Consider the following 27,334-nt stretch of genomic DNA (forward strand, 5'->3'; position numbering starts at 1 on the left):
CTTTTACCAAAAAAAATTTCCTAGCATAGCTTAGAAAACATAATCAAACTAGGAATCAAAATAGCAAATTAACTAAGTAACTAATAAGCCCCAGATGGGCTGGAAAATAGCCTAGCCGAGCAAGGCTTCAGCTGGGGGCCTGCTGCCCCATTTCTTCATGCGGAAATATGTCTTCAGCTCCTTCTTCCCTTGCATAAGGGGTCTAGAAATGATACAAAACAACCATTTGGAACTCAGAACAGTTTCTGGGCCAGAAATAGAATCTAGGAATGGATCACCCTTAATAAACAAATAAACTGAGCATCTGCAACTGAGAAATAATATCTAACTGAAAAAATACATAATCTGCTCATGTAAAACAACCACTGGTAATTTTTATGTGATACCAAACTTAACTTGCAACTTATATTCGTGCATATTTACTGGTAACTGAATGGCAAATGTTCAGTTTTTTTTTTTTTTTTTGTGTGTGTGTGTGTGTGGGGGGGGGGGGGAGAAACAGAAATGATCTCACATCCAAGTCTAAGCAACACTGGAGCAATTTCTTTATTATGCAAATATATTTTTTTTTAAATTAAATAAAAAAAAAAACCTGAAAGAAAAGGAATCGTTGGACCAAACGATGCAAAACTTCATGTAAAGAACAAATGCTTTTTTACCCTCTCTTCTTTGGAGGAGAGGAAAATTTCTATAAAATCTCAAATATTTACAAATTTAGAATCCTTGACACAAAATGAAACATGAGCACCAACAGATTCTCTGCATTAAAGTCTACAAGTGGATTCTGAAAATTGACCAAAGTCTAAAAAAGATATGCACAGTAAGCTGCAAAAAGCAGCAAAATTTCAATACACAGTGAACAGTCTCACCTTCAATCTGAATCTCATTTAATTTCATTTTGAGCACCTTAAAAGGCTAGAGCGAAGTTATTGCTGATTTATGTGCGATATCATAAACAGAGATGAGAATCTCAGCACCAATTAATATGATGATAAGCCACTCCAGAAAATCCGATTTCCTGTTTTGAAGAATTTCTTGAAGAAAACGAATATTATGCTGCAGAGAAACATCAAACCTTTCAATAGAATGACCATCTTATTTGAAAATATTTTGAATAGAACTGTGTAACCAAATAGAAGCAAACATGAAATTTTGTGTCTTAAATCACAAGATACCTCCACAAATTTCAATTTAAAATCAAGGCTTGCAAATCTCTGAGTCAATTCAAACTCATCCCGAAGAAACTCCCATATTTGAGCATACTTAGCATCCTTCCAAGCGATGTCTGATCTGCAAAAGCCATAGAGTTTATCCATTAGCTAAAAGGATTCATAAACCAATAATATATCGAAAATAAATGAAAGTTTGATTAACTTAGCTGGAACAATATCATGTCAGGAATTGACAAATTTACTGGTGATCTAACCATCAGATTAACTTCAGATTCTTATGCTCACCATGTTAGTTGGTATATTCAACCAGCTAATTAGGTTAAACTGACCCAAATTTGATTTATTATTGGGTACTCACTAATTTTGGTTCTGCAGTTCTGTTTTGGGTTTCCGATTCTCAGTAGGAATCTTAAGTTAATCTGATGGTTCCCCATTCTCAGTAGGAACCTGAATTTTAGAGCTCTTTAAGATTTTGATATCTCTTTCTATCATTAAAGTATAGCCCTCTAATGCAGATAAATCACCTAATTAGCTTATTTTATTGGAAATAGGTTTTGGGTTGGGTTATGTATGTGTTAGGCCTTTGATTTAATGGGTTTCCTTCGTAATGGACCACTTTAATGGGCCTATAATATGGGTAGAGGCTAGGCATAAGGGGTTAGTCAAGTGTCTTAGGACCCCCAACAAAAGAAATAAAACAACCATCAAAACGATACAGCAAAAGATGGGAGAAGAAACAACTAAAAAAGGAGGATACATCAAAATAACCAGGAAAGAACAATGATCTAAAGGATGATACATAAAAAACCAAGGGCAAAAAATTAGAGGAAGATCCCAAGAGGAGGCAAGAAGCTTGATTCTAAAAGTGTCTAGGCACACAGAACGAATCGAGAGAAGTTTGTTTCTGATCTCAAAAGTGATGGCTTCCCAGATCTACTTAGTAGAACGTGTCGAGGAGGACCATCTTCTTTTATTCCTTTCTCACCAAACTTGATGAATCACAACACTAAAAGCCAACTTACCAATGGTGTCGCAAGATTATTTCTCACTGAAGTTTCTCAATATCCACTGCCATTCTCTGTCAAAAGGAAGGATAACTCTAGGATAGGGTCAACACTTTATAAGAATACCTTTCCAAACAGAATTGGAGAAAGGACAGGAGAAGAAAAGGTGGTCCATACTTTCCAAGGAGATCCAACAAAGGCAACAATTAGGGATTGACAAACTTCTTTGAAGAAGAAACTCTTGAGTAGGAAGCGAATTGGCCATAGCTCTCCAAACAATAAAACAGTATATAAGAATACTAGAGCTAAACCAAACCATCTTACACCATGAAACTTTAGGGGATTTAGATCTCTCACCAAGTTCCAAGCAAATGAAGAAGAGAATTTCTTGGGAGAATTAGCAAGCCAATGGACTAAGTCCCCAATACCTCTAGATCTCAACCTAATGCTAGGAAGTTTATTCTCGACCTCAATGAGATTATGAGAATTGCTAAGGCCAGGAAGCCAAGAACCATCATATATAACAGAAGACATTTTATCAAGCATCATACTTCATTCTATCACCATATTTGGAATGAGCACACCATCAGGATGCCAATTATCAAGCCAAAGGAAACAGTCAAAACCATCATCAATACTTGTCTGAATGGAATCACAGACAAGATGTCTGTATTTAAGAATCTTTCTCCAGGCCCAAGATGCATCTATAGGGCAGGAGATAGTCCAATTGGAGTCAGACTTAAGGAATCTAGAATAAAACCAATCAACCCAAATGCTCTTCTTTCTGGAAGCAATATTTCAGATAAGCTTAAAAAAGCCAGCAATATTAGTTCCATGACCCTACAAAGCTCAAGCTCACCCTCATCTTTTGGGAGACAAACCCTAACCAAACTCATGGGATGAAGAAGATTTGAGATCTCCTGCCCTTTCCAAAGAAAAGAGGACATAATTAACTCAATCTTAGAAGAGATAGGATCAGAAACCCCAGACCAATAAATATCAGAATTCTGCATAATTGATTTAGTAAGCTCAAGTCGACCAACAAAAAAAAAGGATGTTACTCTTCTATTATTGAAGTCTCTTCCTAAGTCTATCAAGAATAGGGGAACATTCGGCAAGGGTGCCCTATTTCTCTGTTGTTGTTGTCCATTGCTATGGAAGGTGTGTCCAAGTGCTTGGAAGTTAAAACTATGCAGAATCTAATCCAACCAATCCCAAAATGCAAGGCCCTTAAGATTACACATTTAGCTTTTGTGGATGACCTTGTGATTTTTGCCAAGGCTTCCTCCACTCTATTTCTTCGATTAAGGAAGCTTTGGATACCTTCACGGATATATCTGGTCACCATATCAATCCTCTTAAATCCACAGCCTTCTTATTTGGGGTTACTGATGATGTCAAAGCCCAACTTATAGATATCTTGGGTGTTCCTGAAGGACATTTCCCTATTAAATATCTGGGTCTTCCTTTAATCTCTTCAAAACTATCTTCTTATCATTGTTCCCCTATTTTGGATAGGCTTCGAAAGAGATTACAATTATGGAAAAGAAAGATTTTTTTATGGTCCATCTCGAATTCATCATGCAAAATTCATATATTTACCGGTCTGGTGTTTTTGGGTTTCTGGTCTCCATCATTTCTAAGATTGAATCCCTAATGTCCTCTTTCCTTTGGAAAGGTTAGGAAAACCCTATTTCCTTCATCCTATTAGTTGGGCAAAAGTTTGCCTTCCGAAAAATAAAGGCAGAGTGGGACTTCATAGAGTATAGGAAGCCAACATTGCAGGCATCATAAAACTTATTTGGCAAATAGGGTCTACTCTAGACAAAAAAGTATCTAGACTGATTGGGTATACTAAAGATACTTAAATTAAGATTTCATTTGGACTACCAATTGCCTAACTGATGCATCTTGGGCCTGGAGGAAAATTCTTAAGTATAGACATCATTCGTTCAAGCATTGATGATGGATGTGATACTTATCTATGGCTTGATAATTGGCATCTAATGATGTTCTTATTTCCAGATATGAAGATCGAATCAGATATGATGTGGGATCTGATAGGATGATCTAGGTTTCCTCTATTATCCAGGATGGAATTTGATGTCCAGGGTCCAGTATTTCCAATAACTTAATTGAGGTTTGGTCCAGTCTCTCTTTCACATTGTTAAGACCAAGAGGGAGTGGTGATTTAGTCCTATCGTAGTTGTCACGGCGTCTAGGTGACCCAAGGCGTTGGAGAGGGTAAAAAAGCAAGGTGACACCAACAAGGCGACCTAGGCACCCAAATGCCTAGGCGACGATTTGACAACCATCCTATGGTTTGCAAATTCTTCAAAGAAATTCACCTCTACCTCTACCTGGAATTTGATTAGATCAAAATCGCAGAAAGTCCTTTGGCATAAGATTATCTGGTTCAGCTCAAATATTCCAAGGCATAGTTTTACTGCTTGGCACGCTATGACTCAATCTCTCCCTACCCAGGAATTTCTCCTCAAGAGAAACCTTCCGATTGCTAATTGTTGTCTTTGTAGGGACTCTTAAGAAAATGTGGATCACCTATTCTTTTCTTGTCCTTTTTCTAGATTATTTTGGTAAGGGGTCCTTAGCAAGTGTTGCTTCATCAAAGAACTATCTTTCCTTTCAGAGAGAACAGAGGTGGATATTTTTTATAAAAAAAAATCAGTGGTAAGTCAATTTCTGACATTATTGGTAAGTTTGCCTTTAATGTTGTGATTCACCATATTTGGTGAGAAGGAAATAAAATAAGATGGACCTCCTCGTCCCGTACCATAGAACAGATCTAGGAAGCCATTTCTTTTGAGATCAAAAATAGACTTCTTCCCACTCATTCTGCAAGCCTAGACACTTTGAGAAATAGGCATCTTGCCACTAGTGTGGGACCTTCGTCTTATTACTCCCTCACCCTAGTTTTTTGACATATCGTCTTTTATTAATGTTTCTGCACCTCCCTCAGCTATTGATGTACCATCTTTTGATTAATTGTTTTTCTCCTCCCTGGTTTTTTATGCATCATCATTCTATCAGCTGTTCTTTGTTGACAGAAGCCTTCAATCTCAGTCCTTGGTAATGGATCGACAGAAAACCCTCTTCAAGCTTATTAAAAGCAGCAATAACAATGATGTATGGAGGAATAGATGCTTCACTGGTCAGGCACTTGTAGCAGTGTTGAAAATAGAAACCAAGAAGAGGACGAGAGAAGGAAGGAAGAAAGGAGGATATGACCAAGACTCTCAATTCCCCACTATAGCCTTGGTCAGTCTCGTACTAACCACAAGGGCATTTCACCACTCAACTGCATCTCACAGCAAACAATAGCACGAAACAAGCTTCATTAATCTATGCAAATTGTGGGTAAAAGCACTGAGACCGTTACATTATATAGATGTCTGTAGGAACTCTAAGAAGAAAAAATAGAAAGTGAATAAAAGAGGTCCATGCATGTAGTGGATACCTTGTACAATAAGAAACTGATATAAAAGGAAATATGCCATAAGATCCAAGTAGTGTCTACTAAAGGCTCAAAATAGAACCTACATAAACTACCCCCACAATTTTGGTTTTCCAGCTAACACCCAAACAACCAGACCATGGGCATGGTCTGGCCTGAACGGCTGAACCAAAGGTTCAGTTGAAGAATCATGGGCCTGGTTCTTCTTAGGCGTGCAGCTATAGTGTTTGTCGTAATTCTTGTCTACATCACTAGACCTATAAAAAAACCATTTTAACTCCAGATATGAGTCACCCTACTTTATGATATACACATTGACCGAAAAAAGTACCCCAACTTGACCCTACAGCCCCCCAACCCAAAATATAAATGTCTAAATATATGGATTGTCTGAAGTTGAATGACACCTCTATACGTGTATTTAGAAAACATAACCTTCTTTTGATTATCCCTTGCCTTATTTCCAAAAGTTTAAAGTCAAGGATAAAAAGGGTTTTCAAAATAATTTGAACTGAAGCTTGGTTCCGTGCTATCGTTTGTTGTCATTGTCTCGCACGGTTTTCGAGTAGACATGTGAAATGACAGAATTTCCTCACTAAGAGAGAGTGTGTGTTATATGAAGAGGGCAAGAAAGTAAGGCATGGCAATTCCAACTATTGAATAGAAAGAGCAGGCAATCTTAATGGCCATGTAATTCTGCCACGTGGTAGGATTATCTAACAATTCCAACAATTGGATAGAAAGGGCAACATGTGAATTGGTCACATGACAAATTTTAGACTCCAATTCAATAAAGTATATATAAGCTTTCTACCCTGCCACATTGTTTTGCTCAGCATGAGTTCAAGAGCCTCCTAACCTTTCAACCTCATTAACGTCAAACTCACGATAACATCTCTTTTTTATCAAACACTACCATCTTCATATCTTCAATCTCTGTATTACCAAATACATGCCCCCTCTGGCTCCAGTCTACTTGTTTCCAAGGTACTAAAACTCAGGTCTCGGTGCCAACTCGACTCTTGGAAAAACCGAGACGAGTCGAGATCTTGCCGAGTTGGTGCATTTTTTTTTTTTCAACTCGAAGCCTCAACTTTGGGTCAACCCGAGATCTAGACCCGAGATCCGAGATCTCGCCGAGATATGTCGAGTTTTGTCCAATTAGGTAAGGTATTTAAGTGGTAGGTGGGTTAAAATAATGGGTCGAAACCGAGATCCAACCGAGATCCGAGATCTCGCCGAGATATTGCACTTTTGAGACTCGCAAGCAATCTCGTCTCGAGATTTCGAAAATCCGAGAAATTCGGCGAGATCTCGCGAGTTCTCGAACCTTGCTTGTTTCAGCATGATAACTTGATTCTCACAATATCATGAAAGAATGCACAAGGCATATCAGCTTTTACAAGGCATCTATTGGAAGAGCTTTTTGTTGATTTCATGAGGCCTAGGCTTCAGTATTAATTATTAAACCCAAAAGTTATGTGAAGGTTGGATTACACTAGAGTTCTCTGGACCAATTTAAGTGTCGCTGGTTTGTCAAAATATTGTTCATTTGTTCTAATTGCTTTGTAAGGATTGGAATTTGATTGATTTCATTGGTTGAGACTATAAGCAAGCTATACTGAAGTCTTCTCAACCTTAAGGAGCACCACAAGGGTATCTGGAAAAAGCTCAAGATCACCTTCTTTATTTTTAGAGAACAAAACAAATAATATTATAGAATAAGACTGCAGCGGGTGAAGATGCATGTATGTCAGTATAAATTATTTTCAAATTAAAAGATAATCACCATCAGTGAGATATTGAATAGCTAGAACACTTGTGGGATTGCCCACAATTTTTAAGAAATCGATAGAAAACCCCTCCAAAAACAAAAGGCAAAACCGAAAAAAATTAAGAGAGAAATTCACTCAACCAAGTACAACCATGCAATATTTAAGGAAAAGCTACATCGAGAAAGTAATATTAAATTGAAAGTTGGAGACCTGTAACGAAGCAAATACTGAATTAGCAATAAAAATGACACATAATGACGCTTCAGAAATAGCCTTTGAATTTCAAACATTGTCCTCAAGATCAGTTCAAGCAATAATCTGGAAACATCACATAATAAGTTTTTAAACAACACCAGAATCACAGAGTGTACCTCTCAAAAAGTCCAAGTTTAAGAATCACATCAGCTAGGTTTGAATTTGCCTTTCCCACTAATTGAAAAAGTTTTTTCCTTTCCATGGTAAAGGTGCCAGTTTTTTCCATCCCACGATTTATGTCAGTAAATTCAGCAACCATTCCATCAACCTAAAGGAGCAAACAAGGTTACAAGGAGCTTTAAAAAATGGAATGAAGTGTTGTCCACTTTAAGAACCCAAAAAAATCAAACGGGAATATACCTGGCGAACATAGTAATCAAGAGCAATACTTTGACCAAGCACACTACCAATGGTACGAATTCCATCAATGTTCAAATGCTGCAACATTATGTAATCCAAACCACCATGCATCCATGTGTGTAAAGTTGGCTTCTCCCTCACCTCATACTCTACAATGTCAAGAATAAAAATCAAGTAAAGATAAGCTCATAGTCACTTACAGAATGCACCAACTGTGGGCTTCGTGCTTGTTATGGAAGCAAAGAAACTCAAACAAATCCATAGATAATAATATTATATAAACTACATCATGGTCCACACATGAGCATTCAGAAGTTCTAGATATCTTGGAAAACAAGTCCACAGAATTTATTCAAGTTTTTTATGCTTAATAACAAAAAAAAATTTATAAAGATACACTGATCAACTCACTCAGAAGTTTTAAATACATAATACTGCTGTTCCAAAAAAAAACATGCCAAGAATACAGATACAAGGTTTTTCTCCTAGTTAAGATCATGAACTACAACACATGATGAGGGTAATATAGATATATAAAGAAAGAAAAGAATGCCACCACAATCAGTTGGACAGACTAATTGTTAGATGCAAACATTAAGGCCCTGTTTGGTCAGAAGTGAAGTTAAGTAAAATCAAAACAATAACAGAATAGAAAATTCTGATCATTACCATAAATAATTGTGTAACTAACTCACAACATAACGCAACTCAACTCAGCTTTATCTCAACTAAATGGGTTCGGCTACATGGATTCTTTTTTTCAAATCAGTTCTATTCAAAGCCAAATTGGTTACTAGTCGTAAGCTATCCAAGTCTGACGCCCTTCTTCTCTTGTTAGAATGCTGCTCCTACAGTGACTCCCCCCCCCCCTGCTGCGCTCTTCCCTTCCCGCTTCTCCTGCTTCTGACCTCCTGCAGCTTAGCAATCCAGGCATCTTCGAGGTACAAGGGCTACCAACCAGCTCTGATTCACCACCCTACCAGCTTTTTAGGGGAACAGTTTATAGCAAAGCAAGCTAAGCCGTAAGTGACCATTACTTCCAACTTTCCTCACTCAAACAAGTGTTAACCTTCTCTAAGCCTATCCTGGCTCTTTTAGCTAATCCAATCTGAATCAAATCACCCCTCCATACTGGAGCATTCAAAGGCCTCCATCACACATATCCACGCCACCTCAAATGACTTTCTCGCAACTTATCATGCATCAGAGCTACTCCTAAATTAGCTCTAATTAGTTCATTCCTTATTTTATCTTTTCTAGTTTTACCACTAATCCATCTCAACATCCTAATTTCAGCTACACTAATTTCGTTTAGACGATATTTTTTCACTGCCCAACATTCAGCTCCATAAATCATTGCTGGTCATATAGTATCTTATGAAATTTTCCTTTTGAGTTTTAAACAGATCTGTCGATCACACAACACTCCGGAGGCAACCCTCCAGGCCTCCACTTCATCCACCCTATCTAACTCTTTGTACAACATCATTCTCTATTTCTCTTTTTTTACTTATGATTGAACCTAAGTACCTAAAAATTTAACATCACAGTATCTCTTTATCATCAATTATCACCATCCCACATTCCCACGTTCAGTCCTATTGTTACTAATGTTACACACTATATACTCTGTTTTTGTTCTACTTATCTTAAAACCTTTTGATTCCAAGATTGATCTCCATAATTCCAACTGTGCACCCATCCCTGCTTTTGTTTCATCCATGATCCACTAAAACAATATCGTCGGCAAAAAGCGTACACCAAGGGGTTTGATCTTGAACGTCTCTAGTCAGCTAATCTATGATTACCGCAAACAAATACGGGCTCAAAGCTAATCCTTGATGTAATCCAATTGTAATTGAGAATTCACTACCATGCCATCCCCCACAATTCTTACACTAGACATGGCACCATTATAATTATCTTTAACTATGTCCACATATTTAGTCAAAAAGACTTTTCTTCTCTCAACACTTGCCAACTTAACTCTCTAGGGTCTCTATCATAAGCTTTTTCTTAGTCAATAAATACCATATGTAAATCCCTAGACATAATGGCCCTCACTAGACCCCGCAGTGGCAGGAGCCTCATGCATTGGGTATGCCCTATAAAATAATAAAGCCATATGGAAATCCTTCTTAGATTCTCTAAATCTTTCCATCAGTCTCCAAAGCAAATAAATAACTTACGTGGTTGATCTTCCTGGTGCAAAACTAAATTGGTTATCTGAAATATTAGTTCTTGTCTCAGGCGGGTTTCAATTACTCTCTCCCATAATTTCATTGTATGGCTCATAAGATTTATTCCTCTATAGTTATTACAGCTTTGAATATCACCTTTATTATAAAGGTGATATTCACCTCCTACATTCTCTATGTTATAGACCCACATGGTTTCGTATCATTTTACATCAACTCTAATTCCAACTAAACACCCCAATTGAAAGTTCCTTTTAACTTCTTTATATTTCATTTTACTTCACTTTACTATTGAAATTTTTATTTTACTTCACATATAACCAGACAGGACCTAAAATCAGTATAAGGCAGAAAACATATGCCATAAGGAGCTGTAACCAACACCATAGTCTAACCATGACAACATGCCAAAAAACCCACATAGAACTTCACTCCCTCACTACCCTTAGAAATCTAAATGAAAAGTAAAGTCAATGTCACAGCTAAGAAAGATTCTCAGTTGATTAAACCATCCAATATAAGAGCTCACCATCCTTTCTCATTTCTGGAAGCAATCCTGAAGCATGTCTTTCTACAATCTTCAAATAGCCATCAATCTCATGATCACGTACATTAAACAACACTATAGATCCATATTGAAAAACTACCATATAACAGCAGTCACTCCCACTTAAGCTAGCCTCTGATCCCTGAAATAGGCACTCAACATTCAGTTCAACGAGACATGCATGCAAATAAATTAGGCACTTCAGAAAAAATGGGCAAAAACAGCAGCTTCATGGTACACAGTCAAGCACAATGTACTTAAATTATTATCTAGTTTCTAAACAAGGATATTAATGAGAAGCCAATATGTAATAATATACACTTTTAGATAATAGTAAAATGAAATTACGCACATAAATGTAGCATTCAGCACTCCTATCAGAAAGTAAAGGAAAAACTACCTAGATATGATTCTCTGTACATTATACACAAACACAACAAGCTAAAGAAAGCCTGAACATTTGTACGAAAAAGTAGCATTTGGATCTTTATTTCTTACATTTCTACTTTTATCCAATATATCAGCTAATTTGCAGCAAATTAACATAGGAAAAACCTTTTAACAAAGCGTAACACCATGCTACACACTCAAAGGAACTGAAGGACCTCCAAACCCGCAGAAGCAACCTAAGAATCTAACAAAAACTTTAATCCTTCCCCTATTTTTTTCCTTTTTTTATTAATTTTTTCTTGTTTTCTTCACAATCTTTAAAAATGTTCAGTTTTCTCCCTTTTTTTTTCTTTTTAGTAAAAAGCACAGAACTATGAGAGCTCTAATTTACCTTAAAGCATTGATAGGGGTAGGAGGGTCAAATCCCACTGGAATAACACTCTTGTTGAAGTTTTATGGATTGGGGTAGGAGTAAAACATTAATTAAAGTATTCCTCACTTACCACTCCATACTACCATCATCAAGCTAGTCACTGTCAGAATTGCCCACTGGACATCCGTTGATTAGGTTCGAAACTTCTCCACCAACAGCAATAGAATAGATTGTATTCTGATTACCTATTTGATTTCTCTCCTGTGGTAGTTATCAATTCCTAGATTCCACAACTTCTAGGTTTCAATTTCAACAAGCTTATTTCAATGGTGGCTCACTTGGAATTTGGAAACCTAGAACTTATGGAATGGGTAAAGAGACCAGAGACAAGAAGTCCTATATGTGGTCTCCAGAATGTAGACAAAGGTAATTCCGTTAAAGCAGAACCACTCACTTTCTTGCAAAGTCTTACCCCCAAAAATCTAAGAGGTTAGTTCTCACAATGATGCATAAGTAATTATCAAGTCTTGGAGACAAGGTTCGAAATTTGATTGAAATGACCAAATTTTTGGAAAAATTTTCGATTTCGAGCTGGCTTAAAACAAAACATGATGTGCATCAGGAAGCTTACAAAGTTTTGACAAAATTTAGGTCGAAATGCCTAAATGACTGAAACATATCTGTCATTTTGGCGAAATGTAACATTCCCATTACGTATATACAACATTTCGATCATAATGTCAAATTTTGTTCAAAAATTCGACTCTCACCTGCATTTCAACCGAAACCGCAATGAAGCCCCAAAAATCCGGATTTTGGCCAAAAGGCTTCAATCCTTCACTATATCAAGGCTTGCAGAGTGCAACGCATCGACATCAATCATTTGCAGGATTTGAGTGAAGATTTGCACAACATTTTAATTTGAAGGTAAACCTTTAATCCCCAAAAATAACTTTAAAAAAAATTCATTAAATATGTATTGGTTGGCCTTCAATTTTTTATATGTAAGACGTCGTAGACCGATCTATGACCTCGCGGAGTCTGATATGATTTTATGTTTTTAAATTTTTTTCTAGATGGAAATTTGATTTTCTTGAAAGTAATTTTTGAAGAAAGAAAAAATAGGGTCAAGATATATTGGTTGGCCTTCAATTATGTTAGACACCGTTGGCCGATCTACGACTTCATGGAGTTAGAATTTATTTTCTATAAAATAAATTAAATAAAATCCAAAAAACTACGAAAAAATATGGAAACTTATTTTGAATTGGTTTGAAAAATCATGAAAACTTTGATGATGTGTTTTGAAAGTGATATTATAGTATTGTTCCTTAATTGTTTTTGTTAATTAGGTGATTATCATTTAAAAATAATAATAATAATTTTAATCAGGAAAAAAAATGTGACAAGGGAAAATTACAAATTAGGTTTATTGTTGTTTTAGACATTTTAATTGATGTGGAAAAGTTAATAATGTGTGCACTCTTGTTACAACAATGTAAGAAGGTGTTGGGAAAACACTTCCCTCCTTCCATGAATGCTTTGATGATAACAAATACATGGATATAAGCTAATGTTTGCTTAAGAAGACTTTAAGATGACAGGATTGCTAAGAGCTCCAAAGAAGGACAAGACTTGAAGAAAAATGAAAAGAATACAAAATCAAGCCATTGAAGAACCAGACTTAGTCATACCTCTTGAAGAACTCAAGCAACAAACAATTGAAGCAAAGAAGGCTTGAAGACCTCTTGAAGTTGCTTTTATGCACTCAGAATTGTAATTGCATACATATATAATGAAAAATCATATGCATTGCATAATGACCTTAGGAGGCTTTTATAGGAACCTCACTTGACCTTAGAGTAGACTAGAGAGTCGTTGGACCAAGTCCCTAAAAGTCAGACTGTCAAAATTCAAGCAGAACAATCTACTGGTCAACCAAATCACAGGGTATTTTCAATCAAGACTGGTAGAACCTTGCTGGAACGTACCCACAGATCTGTCCGGTTGACCGGACATCGACCAGATGGTCCAGCTCATGCCTCAACGGCTAGTTTTTCCCAAAGGCTATATTGCCCGGTCAACCGGTAAGGTCTTCAGGTCGACCGGATGGACAAAAATAGATCTGTTAGAGCTATTACTGCACATGCTTTTAGAGCATTAATTGAGCTCTACAAATATTGAATGTGTCAGACCTTTTCACTATCAACTATAGTCCAAAAGATCACTTTTTGAGAGGTAAAAAGTCATTCAAAGCTCTATTGTGTTGAAGTCTAGTAGTCTCCATCAAGATCATTCAAGGTTGACTTCAATACTCAAGACCTTCACAAGCATTTATTCTAAAGAAAATCTAAAGAAGGTCAAGTACATGTGCATTCATTTTCATATCATTCAACACTTGCAAGGAGTTCATGTCACACTTCTTGCCTAGGTAATTCTTATCTTTATCTTAATTCTTGTTGTAATATGGGTTCAAGAGTAAAATTGTCCTAGGGGTAATAATGTCCTTGTACCTATTCTAGAATGTTCCCTATCATATTATAAATAAAGAATGGTTGTAGTCACACTGACTAAGCCAGTATTTACGGAATTCAACATGGTATCAGAGCCAAAAATCATCTGGGAATATGGGACATAATTCTTCATCTGGGAATATGGGACATAATTCTTCTCTCTCTCTCTCTCTCTCTCTCTCTCTCTCTCTCTCTCTCTCTCTCTCTCGTGATCTCACCCTAACCTAACCACCGCCAGCCACCACTCGACTTCCGCCAGCAACCACCACCTCCGCCAGCCTTCCACCATCACCACCAGCCTTCCGCCACCTCTGCCAAACTCCACCTGGCCTCCGCCAGCCTCTCTGCCTCCTTTCCAACCTCCCACAACCCCTCTAGACCTCCCTCTCCTTCTCGCGGGAGCCTTCTCCTACCTTGCAATCTCTTTTTTTACACCCTTGGTGGTGAGTTGACTCCCGCCAAGGGCTGATTTAGCCTTTCTATGGATTAAATTTTTTGGGCAATTTTTTTTCTCTGTTCTTGAGAATTTTTTTTAACCAGCTACCATGCCTGACAACTCGGAGAATACTTCTACTTCTTCTAGCCTCGATGAAACGTCGCAACGTGATTTTCTTCCGTTCACAGCCAGCCCCATTAAATTAAATGGCAACAACTATCTATTGTGGTCTCGTTCTTGTTTGTTCGCTATTGGTTCCCGTGGTCTCTCTGGCTACATCACTGGAACTGTTGTCAGGCCTTCCGACGCTGGAATTGCACAAGATCGATGGATGAATTTTAATTTATTGGTCATGTCCTATCTGGTTAATTCCATGGACCAAGAGATTGTCAAGCGCTACCTTCTCCTTGATACGACTGCCAAGATCTAGAAGACCGCCCAGGACACCTACTCTCAGGTCGGGAATGTTGCCCAGTGTTATGAGCTCTGTCAGAAGATCCACTCGACTAAGCAATTATAGCTGTCCCTCTCTCAATATTATAATAAAATGTGCACCATGTGGCAGCAATTGGATTTTTTGGGCACATTCACTACTACCTGTGATGTTGACGCTACGACTTTCCAAAAGTTGGAAGATGGGTTGAGGGTCTTTGATTTTCTAGCTGGTCTCAATATTGAGTTTGACTAAATCAGGGCCAATATTCTGAATCGTGATGCTCTACCCACTCTTGGGCATGCCTATGCGATTCTTTCGACTGAGGACAGTCGGCGTACAGCCATGGTTACTCCCATTACTCAGGAACGATCGGCCCTCCTTTCTGGCTCTCAGTCTTCATCCTGTGGGAATTCTTCCCGCGCTATTAGTGGTGATCGGGTGCCTAGTGATCGTCCCCCTATTAAATGTGACCATTGTGGGAAGGACTGGCACACCAAGGACCGCTGTTGGAAGTTTCATGGTCGCCCTGCAGATACCCGTGGGCTTGGGAAAGGTGGTTTCAATCACTCCAACAATGCCCATGCCAATCAAGCATCAACTGAAGAGCAGCCTGACCAATCTCTTTCCCAAGTTGTGGTTGAACTGCAAAATCTCTGGGACATGATGACTCGCTTGGACATGTCTTCTTCAGCATCTGCGTCTTCTTCATTGGCTGCTTCGGCTGTTTCTCTGCCCTCTGATCATTCTACCACTTCTTCCACAGGAATTCCATTTGGTGGGAATGCACCTTGGTTATACCCGATTCTTGGGTCATTGACTCAGGGGCGACCGACCATATGATAGGTTCTTCCTCTCCTTTTTTCAAATATTCTCCTTTATCTGGTCATAATAAGGTTCGTGTTGCTGGCGGGTCTCTTTCTCCTATATCGGGAAACGGATCAGTTCAATGCACCTCTTCTCTATGCCTTTCCTTTGTCTTACATGTTCCTAAGTTTTCTACTAATATATTGTCCATTAGTAGCTTAACAAGGGATTTAAACTGCAAAGTGATATTTTTTCTGAGCGATTGTCTATTCCAAGACTTGGTAACGGGTCTTACAATTGCAAGTGGTAAGGTGGTTGGTGGTCTGTACGTGCTTGATAGTTCACCGGCAGCTTTGACATCTTAGTCTCCGTCTTCTAATCCTACTTCTGTGTTACTTGAGTTGAATAATTGGCATCGTCGTTTGGGCCATTCCCCATTGGGTGTTTTATCAATTCTTTTTCCTAGTTTATTGAAACGATGTAATCCGAATAATTTTTCTTGTGATGTTTGCACTTTGGCAAAGCAAACTAGAAATGCTCATCCTGTTTCTGATAGTAGAAGTATGTCTCCCTTTAGTTTGATACATTCTGATGTGTGGGGCCTTGGCCGATGTGTTTCTACTTCTGGATTTCAGTGGTTTGTCACCTTTATTGACTGTTACAGCCGCACGACTTAGGTTTACTTGATGCATAGCAAGAGTGATGTATTTACCTGTTTCACATTATTTCATAAGATGGTCCAAACCCAATGCGATGCCAAGGTGAAGATCTTACGGTCTGACAACGGCAAGGAATATATGGATGGTGCCTTTCGCTCTTATTTGGATTCCAATGGAATTATTCATCAGATATCTTGTGTTGAAACTATTGCTCAAAATGGGGTTGCTGAATGCAAGAACCGGCATTTGTTGGAGGTGGCTCGCTCTCTCATGTTGGCTATGGCTGTTCCTCCTCGTTTCTGGGTCGATGCGGTAGTTACAGCCACTTATCTTATCAATTGGCTTCCTTCCAGAGTCTTAGGAGGCCGCTGTCCTTTGGAAATTCTGTTGGGATCCTCCACGTTTGTTGTGCCTCCCAAAGTATTTGGTCGTGTGGTGTTTGTCCGAAATCACCATGTTCACAGGAAGTTCGACCCCAAAGGACTCCGGTGTGTTTTTCTTGGCTACTCGACTACCCAGAAGGGGTATAAATGCTATCATCCTCCTACCAGGAAATTGTTTATAACCATGGATGTGGTCTTTCGGGAATCTGAAGCCTACTTTACACCACTGGTACCTCTCCAGGGGGAGATTCTAGGTGATGAAGAGGTTCCGCTGATTGCTCCTCTAGATGTTAATGTACCTACTATAGAGGATGTTTCTATTGACTTGGAGGATGGGATTACAAGTCAGGAACAAGAACTTGGACAAAATGAGCAGCAAACGGTCCAAGGGGGAGTCTGGAGAATTGAAAGAATTGAAGACTTACTCTCGAGGAACGAATTTTCCTCCTCATGGAACTTGGCACAAAGAGAGCACCACCACTGCTCCTACACAATCAGTACCTACTCCAAGTCCTACTCCTAGTCATCTCCCTGGTAAGCTTCCTCTTAATCCTAGTCTTGATTTACCCGTTGCTATTCGGAAACCAAAGCGGAGTTTTACACAACATCCAATTTCCAACTTTGTGTCATACAATTCTCTAACTCCTTTCCGTGCTATCTTCATTATCCTCTGTTACCATCCCTAACAATTGGCAGGAAGCAATAACCGAACAAAATTGGAAAGATGCAATGAATGAAGAAATGCATGCCCTTGAGAAAGATCAAACCTGGGATTTGGTGATTCCTCCACTAGGAAAGAAACCCGTTGGCTGCAAATGGGTGTTCGTTGTAAAGCACAAATCAAATGGTTCAGTAGAGAGATATAAAGCAAGATTAATTGCAAAAGGGCTCACCCAAACCCAAAGAATTGCCTATCAAGAGACCTTTGCTCCTGTGGCAAAGATGAATACAGTGAGAGTCATCATTTCTTGTGCTGTGAATCAAGGTTGGGATCTCCAACAACTTGATGTGAAGAATGCCTTCTTGCATGGAGAGTTGGAAGAGGATGTTTACATGGAAATACCCCTGGTTTTGCTACTCCAGAGACTCAAGGAAAGGTATGCAAGTTGAAGAAGGCCTTATATGGCCTGAAGCAGTCACCAAGGGCTTGGTTTGGTCGCTTCCATAAAGCCATGGTTGCAAATGGCTATAAACAAAGCAATGTTGATCACACGTTGTTTGTAAAAAGGGTGGGACAGCATGTCACAATTTTGATTGTTTATGTAGATGACATAGTGATCACGGGAAATGATGCCCAAGAGATTCAGAAGTTGAAGACTTATCTGGGCACGGAATTTGAAGTCAAAGATTTGGGAAGGTTATGGTATTTCTTGGGGATTGAGGTTGCCTATTTAGTCAAGGGCATATCTCTTTCTCAGAGAAAATATACTCTTGACTTGGCAAATGATACAGGGATGCTTGGTTGTAAACCGGCAGATACTCCTCTTGAGCCCAACACACACTTGAAGAGCAAGGAAGGTGACCCTGTGGATAACTAGTTATTAGAGATTAGTTGGTCGGTTGATATATCTCTCTCATACCCGACCAGACATTACATTTGCTGTGAGTGTCGTGAGTCAATTCATGCATGACCCTCACTCCTCTCACTTAGAGGCAGCATATAGGATACTACGGTACCTAAAGTCATCTCCTGGAAAAGGAGTCTTATATTCTCCACATAGTCAGCTCCAAATAGAGGCCTACACTGATGCAGATTGGGCAGCTAGCCCCGATGATAGAAAGTCAACATCCGGATATTGCACCTTTGTTGGAGGAAATTTAACTACATGGAGAAGCAAGAAACAAGCAGTGAAGGCTCGATCTAGTGCTGAAGCTGAGTTTAGAGCTATGGTACAAGGTATATGTGAACTTCTCTAGCTCAAAGGTCTTCTTCAAGATTTGGGTCTAGGTGTTGATCTTCCTATGCGACTCTACTGTGACAGCAAATCAGCAATCAATATTGCTCATAACCCGATCCAACATGACCGTACCAAACATGTTGAGAATGACCGGCATTTTATCAAGAAAAAATTGGAACAAGGAGTAATTTGTATTCCATTTATCCAGTCTTGTGAGTAACTGACTGATATTCTTACCAAAGGACTTAGTAGCAAGTTGTTTAGTCCTATAATTAGCAAGTTGTTTAGTCCTATAATTAGCAAGTTGGGCATGTTTGACATGTATGCACCAACTTGAGGGAGAGTATTGTAATATGGGTTCAAGGATAAAATTGTCCTAGGGGTAATAATGTCTTTGTACCTATTCTAAAATGTTCCCTATCATATTATAAATAAAGAATGACTGTAGTCACATTGACTAAGCCAGTATCCACGGAATTCAACAATTCTATTTTGTTCTTGTTCTTGAATTGGGTAACTCTAGATGAGCAAGGTGTTTTGCATTAACCTAGACTGACTTAGGTGTGCAAAGGATTCTCTTATCCTAGTAAAATGATTATAAAGGCGTTCTTCCCACCTATTGTATTGAAAGGAAGAGACTAGTGAAATTCTCTCAAGGTTGAGAGGAGTGGATGCAGGCTGGGTTGGCCGAACCACTATAAAATCTTGTGTCCTTCTCTTTTGAGCATCTTCTTTATTTTACTTTGTTCAAGTTAAGGTCAAATTGAAAGAATTGTTAAAATACTCATATTTCACTAGTGATAACCTATTTACCCCCCCCCCTCTAGGTTATCCCACAGAAGGTTCCAAATGGCTGATTAGGGGGAGATACTGCATGGAAGCATGGTACACCCATTGGTAACGGCAAAACAAAATCACAATGCAATTATTATGGGAAGAAGCTCATGGGAAGTGGGGCCACAAGACTGAAGTGGCATTTAGTTGGTGGTTACAGGGATGTGACAAGATGTCCTAGGGTCCCTGTGAGATGCAAAAGGCCATCGTTGTCCTCTTGAAGGGAGGAAGACAAAGGAAGTTGCACAAGCAAAAGGCTAGGGAGGAATTTGAGGAAGCAATGCCTAAGAGACACCCTGCATCAAAGGATGTATATAATACTATTATAGTAGTGATGAGTGTATATGCCTGTTGACGTAGAGACAAAAGCAAAGGCGAGACAAATACGGCTTGCTAGGGCAACGAACCGGTTACAAATTTGCAGGAGCATGATAGAGGCAGAGTAATGTAAGACTAGATTAGGGTTAACCTAGCCCCAAATAAACCCAAAAATCAAAATAGCAGCAAAGGACAGAATTAGAAAGTAATCAAATCTGAGCAAACCAGCAGTGGGAATGGGTTCCAAATCTGATCGAAGGCTAGCCTTGGTGGGTAGAATATGTGCTCCAAGTTTGGTCCAATTCTGATGGTCAGAAGTGGAGATCTGAGTTGGTCTTGAAAATAGAAGGTAAAACTCAGAATTAGATGGTAAGTGCTGTAGAACAATCCAGCCAGCAGTAGAGGCTGAAACTGGGGTTGAGTGGAGCTTGTAGTGATGGGAAGTCTTGCTGGAAATCACAACCAATTCCTATGGTTAGGTTGAGAGATATGAGGGTGACACCAAAATAGAAAGTTAAGCCCTGCAGACCAAACCAGCCAACAACTTGGACTCAAATCTGGATTGAGTGGAGGCCCTGATGCATTGCTTTGTGTTCCAAATCTCAGCAGTACCACACCCCCTCGCTTTGTGTTCCAAATCTCAGCAGGTTCTGATGGTGGAATAAAGAGAAACAAACTTGACGTCTGCAGCAAAACCCAGGGCAAGACAGTAATCGTAGGGTGCGTGTAGCCTCCCTTTTGTTGAATCAGCAACAGCAGCAACAACTTGGAATATTGAAGAATGACTGCAGCCTTCAAGGATCTTCACAGCAGTTGCAGAAGTCACAGAGAGCAGCAGGTCAAGGAGATCGAGTGGGTTAAGAAGAGAAAATAGGAGAAGAAGAGAGAAGGGATAAGGAGATTCGGCTCTCACCAGCCAGGCCCTCTGCCCTTTATCCTCACAATGGGATAAGAAACTTGCTCAAAGCAATACTCAATAATTCACTAAATCGTGGGGAGCCTCTATCGGCTGTTAGTGTGTTACATATAAATAAACTCAAGGGGATGACTCAAAAATAGAAAGAAATAGCAATTTCTTATATGGCTAAGACTTGTTTTACCAGTATTGAATTAGAAACTAACTGAAATAGAAAGTCTACTTGACTAAGTTACTAAAACAGAAAATAGAAACAAATAACTATTAAAATAGAAACTAAACTAACTCCTAAATCCCCAAGCATAGACAAAATTGACCCTGATTAAAAAGTCTTCACACGATCTGGTCTTGGGCCCCACAGGATCTTCTAGTAGCATTCACACCAAGGCAATATAGGGGCTGTGACACTGTTCACGTGAACAGTGTTCTGAAGCCAATCACAAGCTCCATCCTCGCAAAATGGGTCCTTTCAAAGTGCTGCAACGCATTGGAACCAATGCCTACATGCTAGAACTTCCTCCATCTAAAAAAATTAGTAATGTTTTCAACGTGGCTGATCTTACTCTATATGTACTATGTAGGCCACCATTCTGACGAGGGTGACATTGAGCATGCCCTGCGACTCCCACAATTTGCCACTCCTACCGATGACATGTTTGAAAATGTTCTTGACAATAAATTTACTATGATGCAGAGGGGTAACAGCTACTACTCTTTCCTTGACAAGTGAAAAGGGCGCCCGAGATTGATAGTACCTGGATTCACACCGACGACTTTAAGCGTCTTGATCCGGACCTCTACGAGCGTTTCATGTCATTCATCCATTCATAGAAGTCAAATCATTTTAAGAGGGGGGAGTTGATGTATCTAGGCTGTGCTCCAAAAAAATACAGCCGCAAGTGTAGGGATTCATACACCTGCAGCACCATAGGTGTAGGGTAGGTGATGCAGCTCCAAGTAGGAAGAAGAAGAAGCCGTGAACTTGGGGCTTGATTAGGGAGCCATAGATTAGGATTATTATTTTTCCATACTTAGTTTATTTTCCTGTTTTTAGATTGAACCGGTTTAGAATTGGTTGCACCCAATTGGTTCAATTGGTCTAATTTAAGTGAAGTGTTCCTATTGGTTAATAGGTCCTTATATCCTATTCGCTAGTATGGAATCTTCTTTTAAATTAGTTGTTTTAAGTTAGATGTCTTTTAATTTAAGTTACTCGGGGTATCTTAGTCAATTTACTGTTTTAAATTAGTTAAGTTAGATTAAATCTCTCCCTTCCACGATTTTTGAAGGAGAAGACTTTAATTTGTACTAGGACTTGGCATAAAGCCATATTATAAATATATTAAATCGTGGAGGGCTCCCCCACATTGAATTTGAATTAAAAAATACTGTTACTGCTGGCCGATTGCTGCTGCTGCTGTTCCTGCTCCTTTGTGAGTGCATCCTTGTGGATTTCAAGGTGGATAGGGTGGGTGGATTCCTGCGACTCCTTGCATCGAGACGATCGGGAGGTTCCTTCAATTGTCAAGCTGCTGCCGGTGGATTCTTGTAGTGAGTTTGAAGTTTAATTCTGTTTTTTTCATTCCTTCTCCTTCCCCATTCGATCCCTTTATTTTTAATTTGAATTCCCATAAACCCTAGTTAGTCTTAATTCTGTCCAGACCTGTTCCCTCATCAGAATCCTCTCATTCTTTGACCACAGCTCCTCCTCAACACCCCCTATACTCGATCTAAGCTGCTGCCCCTTCCCATCACTCAAACCCTAAAATCCCCTCATCCCCTATAAACCTAAACAACCTAAATTCTGTAAAACCCTATTCAGCCATCAGAAAACGTTCATATTACAGTCGAACATCCCCCTCCCTGTTTAGAAAACTCGACCTCAGCCCCAGCCCTTAGATCCCACTCAAAACCCTAGTTTTAGTAGTTTTCCTAATTTCTAAAACCCAAAACCCTAACCCTAAATCTGCAGAATTATAAAACCTAATCAAATCCTATTTTTTTTATATCAAAATAATCCCCTAGACCTGCTGATCATTACCATGTATCACATTCATCCCTAACCCTAGCCTAAACCCTAAATTTGCCCTAAACAGCCCCAAACTGCCTAGCCAAACCAGCACCTTATTTAGATCCTGTTGTTTGGCCTCTAATAGGATCCATCTCCTATTTAGAGCTACATTAGTAGGTGTACGGATTACCCTACACCAGCAGAAAAATCATGGGCTGTTGATGTTAGGTTTTATTAGACTTTTATTTAGTTTCCTACTTATGTTGAGTTGTAAACCTAATTGGGAATCCAAGTTGGGAGTCCTAGTTAGATTCTAACTTCTATTTTCTTTGTCTCAGACATGAGGGCTATATATATATATATATATATATAGAGAGAGAGAGAGAGAGAGAGCTTCCCACAATTTGAACAAATAAATTTATTGCTGTTTGCAATCTGATTGTCCTGAGAGAGGCTGTGAGAGTGAGATACCCAGGCTGAGATAGCCACCTATCCCTACCTCCACCATCCTTCAAATAAATCTCCTCCATCTCCCACTCTTTCTATTTTTGTTGCTGATTTTCAAAACTGATATTCTGCAATCGAAAGGGGCTTTCTTCATCAAGCTTGGTGACTGCATTCATCCATTCAAGAGGACCACTCAATCCGTACTTGTGGAAGATCAGACCACGGACCTGATCGATACCAGATTTTTTTCCATTGAAGTTATCGAGTGACTTGATCCCCAAGTCTCTACTGCTGCGATTACAGACCTCCATATCAGGCCATCAGAATTCAGCCATCTTTGGAGGACTGCTTCCCTATCTTAAGATCATCCTTCGATCTACAACTAAGTCACATCTATTGGTTCAATCCATTATATTTTCAATTCTGGTTTTCTGATTAGAGAAGCCTGCAGCAAGGGAGTTGCTTGCTGCCTGGGGTTGGGGTTAATTACTTCTAATTGGCCTTACATTAGTTCTTCCCTTAAAAAAAGGGCGTATGCAATGCACGAGGCTCCCGCTACTATAGGGTCTGGGGAGGGTCATAATGTATGCAGCCTTACACCCACTTCGCAGAGAGGCTGTTTCCTGACTCAAACCTGTGACCTACTGGTCACAATGGAGCAACCTTACTGTTATGCTGAGACCCGCCCTCAGAGCTGAGTTCTTCCCTTAATATAATATATTTCCAAAGGTTTTGAGTTGGGACATTTCCTTGTTGTCCAACATCATCGCCTAAGTAATGCATCACTTAGCTCCTTCAAAAAAGCCCAGCAGAAGGCAAATCAGCTAAATTCAATAAAATACATGCTCTTGGAGCGAAGATCCTAAAGGGTCACTCTAGAATTAAGCTATAAAAATCAAGAGGGGTAACCACTAGATGCTTATAAGAGATCAAGCTTCTAGTAATCTATATAGTAAACAAATCTTAGGTATAAGAACTGGTACCTAAAGATGAGATGATCAACCATTATGATGTTATCCAAGTATACAATCCAAAGTTGTTCCTCACTTCCTTTTAAGTTCTTACTTTTTTAAGATTTAGAATAAGAGACCCTCTAATGCAAACTGAGAATCCAAATGATGGATATCAGATGCAAGTAGGCCCATCGATCAAATCTGTGATCAGATATCAGATAAAGGAAGCAACTGCATTGTCAAGGGAAGAAATTAGATCAATGGAAGGGAATGGAAAAGAGATCAGATCGATCTTCTTGGGAGGAAGAAGAGAGGATAAGAGAACAGAAGAAATCGGGTTTGGGATACCAATCTCATATGCAATGATCAACAGCACCAAAACTCGTTAAAAAATAAATAAATAAACAAAACAAAACAAAAAAAAACCTTCATATTCTTTACTCAAATCATCACTAATTGATGGCGGTGTATTACATATATAAAAACCTACTGAAATTTCTAAATTGACTCATAAAAAGACTACTAATCACACTCACATACTCAATAAAGTAAATAAACTTAAAACAATCTATCTAGCTATTGAGTATTCTAATCTAAATCATACACTTAACAACTAATCCCGTGTACTAACTTTATCCCCACTTATGGGTTTATAACTTGGGCCTATTACAATGAAACCCAAAAAAATAAAAGGCCCAACCTATGATATAACTACCCAGAGGTCAACTTCAGCCCATTGGACTGCAGCCCCCCAGCTTGTGCATAGGCCTCCATACAGGACTAATGTCTAATGCAACAGCATCACCCTCATTATTCAGGACATAAGAATTCCATATGAAGTTGGCAAGGAATGAACCATTGGTCTAGCACTCTAGCCCCATGAGAGATGAAAAATAAGAGCTAACTAAAAACATTACCTATTAATCTCAAACTCCATGAGCCAAAACATTAGTTAACACATAATTGAGGAGGCGTTGAACATGAAAGAGTCATGACAGTCCAAGAATCAGGTTAGTCTAATGGCAAAAAACTCTTCTTAGCTGATTGAAATGTTCAGCGAACTGCTTAAGGTATAACAATTTTTATTATTGGGGATAATAAACACTGATTAAAATTCAAATTTCCAGCTTTAACATATATAAGTGATCTGTCACAAACCATGTCTTGAACCAGAAAGAGCCCCCACTAACCATTAGTATTTGATCACCCCCCCCCCCCTTCTCTTTCTTTGCTATATTCTTTCTCCAAACCAGAGAGCATTACATTTGTCTTCTTTCCTTGCAATATTCTTTCTCCAAACAATAGAGCATTACATCTGTCCTTTGCATCATTCAGTGTCAATCTCTTTTCTTTCACAATAAAGGAGGATGACATATGAATGGTGGTAATGGTATAGGTGATATTTATGTCCAGCAAACCGCAAAATTTTACTCGCATGTTCATAAGGCTGCTTAAGGTATAAGAAGTGTTGTTATGGATGTAAGCATGACCACAATTGAAACTTTCAGAACCCACTAGTGTTTGATCCCCCCCCCCCCCCTTTCTCTCTCTTTGCTATCCTATTCCTTCTCCTAAACCAGGCAGCAACATGTCTAGATTTTGCTTATTTATGTGTCGAACTATTTTCTCTATGGTTATCATATATACCATTAACACCATTCAAATGTCATCCTCCTACGTTAAGCACAATATCTTTCTTGCTCCCTCTTATGAACAGGACATTTTGAGTTAATAACAAAGCGTCAAATACAATAGACAAATCTCTTTGATAATTTCATAGAGAAATCGACATGAATCAATGTTAATTCCATAGGTAATTTATTCCCAAAAGATGAACACAATAACAGAATATTTCAAACGGGTTGCGAGTAAGAGTTTGAAATTTTAAAATGGAAGACTCACATTTGCATCAAATTTAGTGACTCCAAATCTAAGGACCACATAATTGGTCATGCGGGAAGTAGGTGGAATGGAATTGGCTTTATTCTGATCAACTAAGCTTCTCAAATCAACACTGTATCAATATCAAAATAAATTATAAACAATAACATAATAAAAGCTTAACATCAAGATAATGGAAAAGATCAAAACCTTGTGGAGAAGAAATAAGCTCTAACAGGAATGGATGGCGTCGTCTCCTCCACGTTTACGTCGTCGTTTACTTTGCTGTTATATCCATCGCCAATCTCGGAGCACGAAACTGGTTCATTCCAGTCCAATGTGCTTGCAGAAGGAGTCGAAGAGAGGCATCGAACAGTAAAGAAGACAGCACGGTTGGAACTGAAACTGTGGTTTCTAAGCTTTGGTATCAAGGGAATAACATTTCGCTGGAAATTTAGGGTTCTTGTAGTGGAGAGAGAATGAGGAGAGTCTGGCGCCACAAAGCAAGGGTTTGCGCGGGAGAATTGTCTACTAGAAGCCGAAGCCGTTGGTGAGTAAGGAGGAGGAGATATTCGAAGCATCGCCGCGCTCAAATACTTGTGGATCGAACGGCTTCGCAACATTTTCATTCAAACATATTCAGCTTTAGCTTCCGCTTCAGCTTCTACCTCTTCTTTGCCACTGCTTTCGGTATTAGAAATTTAGAACAGTTGACGGTCACCGACACCTGCGAAACGAGAAACGATGATGTGGAACACAAAGGGAAGTGTTTTTATTTTTATTTTATTTTTTTCCTCAGAAAACCTCGAAAAAGTTGAGGGGACGTGCAGGGCTGATAAGAATTCTAGTTGGGCATACCCCTTATCTCATTTTGAATGATTTTACTATATTACCCAAGAAAGAAAAAAAAAAAAAAAGATTTTACTATTGTGTGGTACTATACAAATTTTTTGCATTTAAGGGGAGGGGTGGGATGCTCATTCAACTGCCTCATGTGGAGAGGGCATAGGGGCCGCTGCCGAGGCAGTATTCTTTTTTCCTTTAATTGTTTTAAGGCAAAGTTTACCAAAAAAAAAAAATTTGTTTTAAGGCAAAGAGAACGCTACTTGGGTTTGTGCCATATGCTGCCTTTGCGCCTAGACACAGGGATGTGCGAAATGACCACCGCACTCCTTGGATTTTCCGCCTTTCCATAGGGTGTGGCAGTCATTTTGTGTGCCCCTGTGTCTAGGCACAGGGGCACCGCACCGCACCGCACACACCCAAGTAATGTTCTTTCTCTCTTTTTTAAATAAGAAA

At 39.0% G+C, this 27,334-nt stretch overlaps 1 protein-coding gene across 1 annotated transcript; it reads right to left on the reverse strand.

The window, feature by feature from the left end:
• Positions 1-637: 637 nt before the first annotated feature.
• On the reverse strand, positions 638-26,706 carry LOC122652828 (protein RETARDED ROOT GROWTH-LIKE-like). The gene is made up of 7 exons (XM_043846699.1): positions 26,246-26,706; positions 26,057-26,168; positions 10,766-10,925; positions 8,039-8,187; positions 7,795-7,946; positions 1,176-1,290; positions 638-1,056 (listed from the first exon to the last, which is right to left on the reverse strand). Exons 1-7 carry the CDS (start codon positions 26,662-26,664, stop codon positions 916-918), a joined length of 1,248 nt encoding a protein of 415 aa, XP_043702634.1. The 5' UTR covers positions 26,665-26,706; the 3' UTR covers positions 638-915.
• Positions 26,707-27,334: the final 628 nt, after the last annotated feature.

Source organism: Telopea speciosissima, chromosome 2, assembly GCF_018873765.1.
Source record: "Telopea speciosissima isolate NSW1024214 ecotype Mountain lineage chromosome 2, Tspe_v1, whole genome shotgun sequence".
Classification (NCBI taxonomy): domain Eukaryota; kingdom Viridiplantae; phylum Streptophyta; class Magnoliopsida; order Proteales; family Proteaceae; genus Telopea; species Telopea speciosissima.

What these genes read in the sequence shown, in the direction of transcription:
- LOC122652828 (XM_043846699.1), bottom strand. Translation starts at nt 26,664, where the DNA reads ATGAAAATGTTGCGAAGCCGTTCGATCCACAAGTATTTGAGCGCGGCG. An exon ending in GCTTATTTCTTCTCCACAAG is followed by an intron (nt 26,169 to 26,245) that starts GTTTTGATCTTT and finishes ATATTGATACAG; the next exon opens with TGTTGATTTGAGAAGCTTAG. An exon ending in TCCAGAAATGAGAAAGGATG is followed by an intron (nt 8,188 to 10,765) that starts GTGAGCTCTTAT and finishes TTGACATTGTAG; the next exon opens with AGTATGAGGTGAGGGAGAAG.